At 33.0% G+C, this 10,691-nt stretch overlaps 1 protein-coding gene across 1 annotated transcript; it reads right to left on the bottom strand.

Moving 5' to 3' along the window:
- Positions 1-5,619: 5,619 nt before the first annotated feature.
- Positions 5,620-8,448, bottom strand: LOC131613024 (probable carboxylesterase 15). Its single transcript, XM_058884751.1, has 2 exons — positions 7,685-8,448; positions 5,620-6,129 (listed from the first exon to the last, which is right to left on the bottom strand). The coding sequence occupies exons 1-2, from the start codon at positions 8,371-8,373 to the stop codon at positions 5,820-5,822; spliced, it is 999 nt and encodes a 332-aa protein (XP_058740734.1). The 5' UTR covers positions 8,374-8,448; the 3' UTR covers positions 5,620-5,819.
- Between the last annotated feature and the right edge of the window lie 2,243 nt (positions 8,449-10,691).

Below are 10,691 nucleotides of genomic sequence, written 5' to 3'. Positions count from 1 at the left end.
GAAGAACAAACTGAAATCAGAGATTTTTTTGAAAATTTGAAGATGTTATATTTTGTTATCTCCTTTATGTTTAATATATAATTTGTTATGAAATTTAATAGTTGAATATGTTATGTTTAGGGTTTAGGGTTTCAATTACAATTATCGTTCAAGCTGTTTAGGGTTATAGTTTAATATTTACCTTGTTAGTATATTAGTTTATAGTTTAAGCTGATAGTTTAAGTTGTTAGTTTAAGTTGATAGCTTAAGAGAGCGATAAAATCCTAAAGTTAAGAAGAAAGATTAAAATTTCATTACATAAACTTTCATTACAAAAGGCCTTAATAATCAAATCTAAATCCTCTAGATGAGAGGAAGTTTGAAAAATCATAGACTTCCTCATCCTCATCTTCAAAGTCAAAGAAAATCATCTGCCTTCTCAACACATGCGAACAAATTGGCATTCTCAGTGAGACCTTTTGTGCATATTTTCGAACTTTTACGAGAAAGTGTTCCATCTTTCTATTAATTTTTGTTTTTACATGAAAATATTTTAAATATATGGATTTTTATGCGTTTGAGAAGTGGTAGAATTTTGGCTAAAATGGTTTCTCCAACAGAAACTTCCCTTCCCTAAAACAATCTGTTGAATGCAGTATAAAGCAAGCAACCAAAAAAAAAGATTTGGAAATATTGATCCGGGAATTATCGTCCTCAGAGATGGAGAGATGCCATTCAACAATTTCTACGGTTTCGAAATTTGGATTGAATGAGCAAAAAGTAAACAAATATATAGACAGGAAAAGAATAAACACATTCTTAGAAGAGAAATAACTTATCAGGAATGTAAATATATTCACTCTTCACAAACATACACTTACCAACCCATTATACTCAACCTACGATACTCATCTATGTCATCACGTATCTCTCACATAAGCGTCCATCTCTGGAGCACAAACGAGATCATCTCACAACTAAGGTTATCTCTAACGCGAAGTCGCGAGAACATCCGTATTCTCGCGTCGGCGATCTCTTGCGCGCCGCTCAAACACGAAAGCATTAAGTACAGATACCCACAGTGAATGCTAGCTCTAAATCTATCTCTAGAGTTCAGAACCAACAGATTATCATCCTAGATAAGGATTCAAGAAGTTTATCTCTAAAGCAACCCAAATCCCCAGCATAGAGCAAAAATCCAGAACAACATTAACACAGATTTGTAAAGCAAGTTAAACATAACATTATAATCGGTAAATATACATAAGATTCGAGTAACTATACAAACAAAACCAACACAAAGAAATACACAGAGAATAGAAGAGATAAACCAAACATCTCGCGGGTTGTCAGCTTCGATTGATGAGAAATCCACCTCCGATCTTCCAAGTGCATGACCCGGTGTTATTTTCTAAGCCAATCCTACTCTAAGAATGAAGTTGATGGTGTTGGGACTCAAAAATACCCAACCCATAACCTAAAAATGTGATTTTATCCCTTTTTAACAAGTCTGAAAATTCGTCAGCTCGCTTAGCGGCACAGAGTCCGCTTAGCGGACTCTGCTAAAAATCAAATTTTGTTTTCGCCATAACTCGAGAACCGTAACTCCGAATTGCACCCGGTTCGAAGCGTTGGAAAGCTTATTCAATGCTCTATCCAATAATGAATGAATGGAAACCAAAATGATGATTTTGGTCATCCTTATTTTGAGCCTATGGAAGTCCGCTTGACGGTGGGTAAGCGGGCTTGCACCAAAATTGCGAAATCGAAGCCGTGCCTTTGACACTTTATTCCTCACGACTCCAATAAGCACGAATACCTATAAAAACAAAGGAAAAACTATCAAATGGTATAAAAGTATATGAAAATACAACTATTCACAAAGTATACGTATTTATACACAAAACGGAGAATTATTCAAACGGTATTAACAAAAGTATCGATAAGTGCCACTATTTACATACACAAAATAAGTACATTTTGGCACTTATCACAGTCCTCCAAACACAGAACCACTAGTTACATCGACAGTTGGTACTGTAGGGACATCAAATCCCGTTGGAGTGACTTGCCCAATCCTAAGCACAATAATGACTTCGAATGTCCCCATTACCCCAAGGCTACTTAAACCGTTGTAGGGGACCCTGGTCCCCATTATGTCCCAAGTTTTATACCATCTCTAATTACAATAAATTATCCGTGAGGCATGCAACCTGCCATGATGGCAAACTTGCAAAGTCACGCTTTAACGTTTGCAGATAATGCTGCAAAGATAGCGTCGCCCTAAGTCTATATTTGGTGTCAGGATCTTTCATATGCATCCCAAGTCGAATGGAACAACCACAAGGAGGGATTAGATACGCCCCTCCGGGTATCTCAGCCTTAACTACAAATTATTTTTTATCTATGAGAAAACAAATGTATGAAAGTAACCACGAGATGGCAAACATGCTTACACAATAGATAGGTATTATGTTTAATCCACTAATTCAAAACATAAGCCAGAGTTACCAGCAGTTCGCTCATCTGATGGATATAAATGTTGACTTCTTTTGTGCGTACTAAGCGCTAGTTATGACATTGCCTAGTAATTTGGCGCTTGTCGAACAACTCGCACCAAGGGTAGTCGAAGGCAATGAAGGCCAAAATGGCCTTGAAGTGGTTTTGGTGCAAAGAAACCAGGATGTTTACCAAATACTTAGGAATTCCCTTCAAAATAATTTTGGAGGGACAAAACAATATAACTAACGTGGTCGAACATATTTTGGCAAAAAATGGCCTTAACGTTGGCCTCCATAGGCCCAAATACATTTCTCCACTGTCAAAATATATGCGACATACTCAACTTCCTAGAGGATGGAAACTCCCCAAATTCACCAATTTTGCTGGCGACATCAATGAGTCTATAGTCGAACATGTTGTTAGGTATCAGACTGAGGCTGGTGATATAGCCAATAATAGAAATTTAAAAATGAAGTATTTCCCAAATTCTTTGACAAAAAATGGCTTTACGTGTTTCACCATATTGCCTCCACACTCTATATTTAATTAGAATCAATTAGAAAGGGCATTCCATTTGCAGTTTTACATGGGCCAATCTAAGATTAGCCTTAATGAATTAGCTAGTGTGGGGCTAAAGGTGGCTGAAATAATATACGACTATATAACCAGGTCCAGGATAATGAAATCAAGGTGCTTCATTCAGGTGCGTAAGCATGAGCTAGTCGAATTGGCTGCAGAAGGTCTTGATTATTCCATTAGAAAAAAAGGTAGACACCCAATATTTGAGAGACATGGCCCAATTGGTAGACAAAGTTTGACAGGTCGAATGTCTCAAGGCTGAAAAAGTCAGGTCGAATAAGTATCATAAAAAAGAGAAAGTAGCCTACGTCGAAGTAGACGAAATAGAAAATCTATCTGACATAGATTGTGACTATGTCGAAGAAAGTGAGGTTAATTTAGCAGAGTTAAAACTAGAGCCTCCTTATGTCTGCAAATTTTATAATTTCCTAGATCATAAAACTTCTCAATGTATTATTTTCAGGGACCTAGTGTAGAATGCCTTAAAAAATGGGAGGTTGAAATTTTCAGACAAGCAAAATCCCCGAGTGGAGGAAGATGTTGATCCCAAAGTTGAAGAGGCTCTCCTTGTTGAGCTTGTTGAAGTGTTGATGGTTGATATCGCTAGTGACACTGACACGGAGGAGGTCGAAACCAGTTATGAGGATCAGATGAAGGTAGTTTTTCCTAAAGCTGAGGAAGAACTTATTGATTTCCTGAACATGTGTAGGATGAAAAGACTTTAAGGTCATGCTCTGCCCATATTGAAGTGTCTTCTTCGATTAGGATGCTGTCAAGGAGTTAGAAAAAGACAACCCTTATCAATCAAGAAGACATTGTCGATAATACAAAAAGAGAGTTTTTCTTCGACAAGAAGGGGGTGCCTTAGAAAACCCAACAAAGCAAAACATATGTTCCTCCTTCCAATGTTCCCTCTAGGGAGTGAATTCGACTTGTAGGGAAATCAAAGTTGATAGAGGAAAGTGGAAGGTAATTGAAGTCGGGGCGGGATCTTTATATCGCGACAACTACCAAACATCTAAGAAGTACTCTTATATCTCCAAGAACTACATGGGAAAAATCTCATGACTAGAAAGCAACGGAGAAGGCATAAGCGAAATAAGAATGTTGCCTTAGAAGCATGAGGCTCGAGCAAAAGTAGTAGTCTCCAGGCTACAAGCAAAGGCAAGTTAACAAGAAGGCTTGTTAAGCAAAAACCATTTCTCCATTGCAACCTATGGCGAAAGATGAGGAACCAAAGGCCAAAATGGATGAAGACGAGGAAATGACAAGTAATGATTTTGATTCAAGACCTGAGGCTGGATTGGGTGTAATCTGCAACATGATATATGTGTTGCCATTAGAGTATGATACAGTCATTGAAGTATCTGAAGAGGGGTCTGAATTGGATAAAAAAATGGTAACCCAGAAACCCTTATGTTATTAAGTTAGAAATAATAGCTCTCTCAATAAAGATAAATTCATATTTGAAAGACCTGACATGGCAATGCAGCAACATTTGAAACCTTTATATAATTTTATTTTTATAATTTTAAGTATTCATTATTCAAGTTTTCTTAAAAGAATTATATGTAATTAAAAATAATAAAAATGACATAGAATTAATTATTAGAAATGTGACAGTGACACGTCGACACGTCATCAAGTGTATTGTTATGTCTTTAAAATTTAATCTTAAATTAAAAAAGAGATTAAATTCTTAAAAACACAAATTAAGAGATAAAAACCCAAATTAAAAATGAATGAATCAAAATCTAAAACATAAAAATAAAACAATAAGGTAAGATGTCGTTTGTGTATATCACTTTCTTTTCATGGATCATAGATTAATCTGAAGGTATCCCTTTCCCTACAACATTAGTTCATCCTATTCCCTATGCCTCAACACAACAGCCACTTTCACTTTCCATGTAAAAGTATTTTAAAGTTGTGGTCCGTACAAGGAGGGTTGAGTTGAAAAGAAAATTAAATTTAGTGTTGTGATTTCGAAGATATTACTCTAGTATAATCATTTAAATATTTATCTCCTCTGTCCTAAAATAAATGTCACATTTAAAAGAAAAAAATTATTTTTAAATATTTTTACTTGATATTACCAATATAATTTTATATTTAATCTTTTAATTGTAATCTCTAATAAATATTCTTAATTTATTATTTTCTCAATTAATATTAATGTTATTTCAAATACATCAATAATTAATCAGAATAATTTGGTAAAATCATCGTTCTCTCTTTCATTTATTACTTAATCGGTGTGAAATGAATCATTGCGACAAATAATTTGAAACGGAGAGAATAATTTATTATTTTTGATAAAAAGAATATTCGATGAACCCAACTCAGTGGATGAATCATGCACACCCCTTTTTAAATGTGTCACATGTGAAAAGAACAAATCGAAACGTTGTTTTCATATGTGTGAACCTTTCTGTGCCCAATTGCTAGAAACACATCCATACACTGTCGATTGATACACACACTTAAAACAAATATACCAATTACTTCACGTTTCTTAATATAAGAAAATTAAATTAAAATTAAATTAATTAATTCTCAAAACTAATTAAAAGAACTTACACAATTGACAAATATATACCACAAATTGACAAATATATACCACAAATTACTTTAAAGGGTAATTAACTGCCATCTACAAAGTACAAACTACTCCACTCAAATAATGACAAAATTCAACCTCACAAACTACTTTAATACATAGACTAAAAATTTATAAACTTTAATAATTAATTAGTCTCCTAAGTAGATGATTTAAGCATGAATCGTTTAAGGATATGGATAACTTCTTTTGCAATTTCTGAATATGAATCATGTGTGAAAAATCCATGTTCACACCCTTCAAATTCAATGTATTTAATGTCTTTTCCCATTCCTTTCAATTTTGTAGCATAGTTTGCAGCCCTATCTTTAAGCAATTCATTTCCACCAACTATCACCAAAATAGAATCAAGCTTCATTTTTTCAAGATTTGGACTATTAGGTCCAAATGGATTAGCCAATGGATTATCTCTGCTGGTCTCTCCAACAGGCATAGATAGCCTCCAAAATCTGAAGAAAAAAAAGAAATAAAAATAATTAATATACTTTAGTATATTGTTGTTTACCACAAGTTTGTTGGTGTTTGAAAGCAATGGAAACCTAAACCTATATTGGAGAAAAGAAGAGGAAAAAGTTGATGACAATAACGTTTCAATATTCTCCATAATACTAATAATTTAATGGACAACGAGTTTTTTTTCACTATGTCGCGTGTGATGATGTGTGGTGGCACTAAAAGGTTCATAAAGAGTGCAAGAGGGACTAGACAAGTGTTATCACTAATCACATCAATTATTTTTGTGAGGACTAGTTTTAGCCTTTCCAACCATCATTAAATAACAATAATTAGACACATATATTTTGGTAAATATCTATATCCTTTTTTTAGAAGGGATATATTAGTGTGTTTTTATGACTAATCATGTAAGAAAGAGAAATGATTCTAGAATCCTTGAATATTGATTCACACTCTTGATGCAAGAGATGACATGTAAATGATCACATGTATGGAGTGGAGAATGAGTCATAAGTACATATATGCTGACTCAGAGCTGCAGTTTTTTTTTTTTTTAATGTTCAGAAATGTGGAAATTTTGTAGTATAACTTTTATAAAACTTTTAAAGTAAAAAAAAAGCAATTTATATTCTAAAATTCACAATTTTCAGTTTTTCACAATTTAACAACCAAATGTAATGTATTTAATCATAGCACCAGACTTACTTCTTAAAAAAAAAAAAACTGTAAGGTAAAAATTACTTCACTTATTTATTATCGACCTTGGTACATGAACAAATTAGAATTTTTTTTTTTAAAATTAGATTTTTTTTAAATTAGTTACAATTTAATTCTGTGTAAATTAGTTATAATTTGACAAAATAATTAGAAGTTATATTTAATTATATTTTAATGGTGATAAATATTTAATAAAATTTTATTTAGATATGATTTAACATGTATACTATATATATTAGTCCGTTTTGCATGCTTTTAAAGATGATCATCTAAATAAATATAAATGATAAATAATTAGTAAATTTTTTATATTTGATAATTTAATAAAATTGAGTTTTGATACTAAGAATATGTGGGTTAATGTCTTAGATTTTTCCGACTCTAAATAAATAAGTTGCAATTTAACATAGAGTTTAATGGTTATGCCTTGACACGGTAAAAAAAAGTTTTACACTATCATCCAATTAGAATATAACATTCTATCATATCATATAAGTTTTTTTAAAATTTTTAGTCTGATTTATTCTGATTCATAATCGTTATTGGTTGATAGTGTAAAACTATAACTATTTTACATTGTCAGTGCATATTTGTTCCCGTTTAACATAAATAGAAACTTTATTTAATTACAATTTAATTATATATATACTTTATAAAATCCTATGCAATAATCCGCTTGTACGTACGATCATGATTAAATCTTAAAATTTCAATTTGATCTAATTAATATATAAAACTCGCATATAATATAAAATAAAATGAGAATTGCTTCCGCTTTTAAAAATTTCTAAACATATATTTGCTTTTGGTTTAGAATGTATAAACCCTCACCTGTCAAGCAAGTCAAGATTCAACGTTTGTTCAGCAGGACCTTCCTCAGACTCGGTTCTTACCTCCCCGCCAAAAAACGGCGCCAACAGAACATAACCTCTTATCCGAACCGGTTCAATAGCGGTTCGATCCGACCCAAACCGAACCGCTAGCTGATGCGCAATGTTCCCGCCAGAAGAGTCACCCACTATAAACACACGGTCAAAGTCAACGTTATCCCTCAACCACGCCTCTCCACAATTATTCTCCTCCTCTTTTAAGCTCAACCCTTGCCTCTGAATCCACCTCACCGCCTCAACAGCGTCATCAACCGCCGCCGGAAGACGGTGCTCTGGCGCGAGACGATAGTCCGGCGCGACAACCATCGCTTGGAGTCCAGTGGCAAGACGTACACAACAGTTATGCATATGCGGCCACGTGCGTGAGCCGAAACAGAATCCTCCTCCGTGAAGGAACATAATCATAGGAAGCTTGTTTTTGTTATTACTGTTGTTGTTGTTGGTGTTGGGTTTGTAAAGGCGAAGAGAGAGGTTGAATTTTTTGTCGAAGACGCAGTCTTTGAAGGATACCGTGTTGTCTTGGATTTGGGAAACATGGAATTTGAAATTGTTTGAACGGTGAACGGAACCGTCGCTGTAGAGCTTGAGGAAGCCCATGCAGTCTTCTACTACGTGTGGAAGGGAACCCATTATGAATGATTATTGCCTTCTGAGTGTTTGAATTGCAAATGCAAATTTGAAATTATCGATGAGACGCTACGAGGGGGAGAGAGGGTATATATATACCAATCAATGGAATGTTGAGGGCAGTTGTGTAGTTTCACAATATCTTTTTCACCCTAACAATTTTTTTCAAATACACATCATAATTTGAAAAAGACATGCAAATGTTTAAACCGAAATTTATATATAAGTTAAAATATCAAAATGGAGATTTAGCTTTTCTCTCAAAAAAAATTTGAATGTAATTTATTCAGAGGTTAAAAGAAAGATAATGCACGATTTACACTATCATCTAATAGAGTTATAATATTTGTCATGTAATATAAATATTTTTAAATTAAAAATGTGACTTAATTGAATATACGTTCCTGATTAATTGACAGTATAAAAATATTTTATACTGTCAATGCATATTCTTTTTTTCAATTATTTTTTATTTTATTTTTTATTTTTTGTATTTGGCACTTTTTGCAATTATAGTAAACAATCTAAAAATAATAAAATTGAAATTTGTATATATTTAAAGTCCAAATTTCTAAAAAGTACAAAGTTATAATTTTTTAAAATTTTATTTTACCATAATTAATTATCTTACAAATTTCTAAAAAAGTAAATTTAATATTTTTATCGTCATTACTACGTTGACTTTATTATTATTTCTCCTTTATATTCTATACAAATTTTATTGGCCATTTCATATTTAAGCTTTTTCTATACTCCATACTTCACTTCAACAATTTCACCGTCCAACCAATCAATACCGCTTTTTTCCCGTCCAACCAGTGTCATCATTTCTACTTCTCCGTCGTCCGCTCTTCCACCATAACTCACAACACAATATTATTGTTTGTTTTGTTAAAAATAAAATGTATGGATATTATGCTTCGGTGAAAATGAAGTAAATTAATGTGATGGAATTTTGCTGTTAAACTAAGAGATTTCTATGAATGTTTTGTGATAATAACATCTTATGTCTTAAGAACAAGTTGAAAATATATTTTCAAAACATAATTTTAGAAAAATAGTGTTATCCATGGATATCTGTAAATATCTGCGGATATCTTAAAACCCGCAGATTACCCGTTTAGCAGATATCTGACGGATATGGGGCGAATATGGATAACATATTTATCCAACGGAGCGGACACGGATAACATACTATCCGTCTCCATGGATATCCATTTACATCCCTAGGCCTGAGTTTGACCTACGATAAACTTACAAAGCCTGAGCCTGATCTATGGCCTACTATAGGCTCTTTCTCATTAAGGTTTTCAATTAATTCATATTACTTAGAAGCCTTATAGGTCGGCCTATATATGAATATTTAGGTCGAACTATTTAACATTTTTCTAATATATATTCATATATAGACCAACCTATTTATCCTTTTTCTAATATATTTGCATATATAGGCCAACATATTTAGACTATTTTTAATATATATGAAAATATAGGCCGACCTATAGGATTTCATAGGCTTTTTTAATAGCCTAAGTCTGGTTTATATAATTAAATAGGGTTTTAAAAAAGACTAAGTCTGATCTTTTTATCAAATAGCTCTGGCCTAACCTGACCTTAAATAGGCTAGGCTTGTAGGTCGGTCTAGTCTATCCCATCCCTGCTCTCTTTCCTCTATTAATATTTATGATACCAAAAATACGAGAAGTACTCTTATGTTTATAGTATAAGTTATACTATAAAATATGAAGAAAAAACTATTTAATTTTCTATCACAAATATATCTTTTCTCATTCTCCTCTATTAATATTTACGAAACAAAAATATTTTTTTGTCTATAATACAAGTTATTTAAAATACAAAATTATCATTTTATTTTCTATTGGAAAAATACTCTCTCTCTCTCTCTCTCTCTCTCTCTCTCTCTCTCTCTCTCTCTCTCTCTCTCTCTCTCTCTCTCTCTCTCTCTCTCTCTCTCTCTCTCTCTCTCTCTCTCATTCCCCGTAGGCGGTAACACGACTTTAATAGTGAAACATAAAGTATCCAACATCCAATTCTCCATCATATACCAGTTCTAGTTACCTTTCTCATCCACTAGGTCACAAATCTTTGCATTTTGTAACTCACTCGAGATAATAAAATTATACACATCAATATTCTTCCCTGGTTCCACCTAACAGTCATTCCAAGCATGGATATCCTTGTCATTCCCAATCCTTCAGATGTTCATGTCTAACAAGTGAGGCATAGATTTTGAGATCGCCCTCCAAATATGTGAATCTGTATTCTTAAACTTATTATTTTCTTGAAGGTAACCTACTCGA

Source organism: Vicia villosa, linkage group LG6 (assembly GCF_029867415.1).
Source record: "Vicia villosa cultivar HV-30 ecotype Madison, WI linkage group LG6, Vvil1.0, whole genome shotgun sequence".
Classification (NCBI taxonomy): domain Eukaryota; kingdom Viridiplantae; phylum Streptophyta; class Magnoliopsida; order Fabales; family Fabaceae; genus Vicia; species Vicia villosa.
The sequence above is the reverse complement of the archived record's forward strand: the minus strand, read 5'-3'. Positions and strand labels throughout refer to the sequence as shown.

What these genes read in the sequence shown, in the direction of transcription:
- LOC131613024 (XM_058884751.1), bottom strand. Translation starts at nt 8,373, where the DNA reads ATGGGTTCCCTTCCACACGTAGTAGAAGACTGCATGGGCTTCCTCAAG. An exon ending in AATCTTGACTTGCTTGACAG is followed by an intron (nt 6,130 to 7,684) that starts GTGAGGGTTTAT and finishes TTTTTTCTTCAG; the next exon opens with ATTTTGGAGGCTATCTATGC.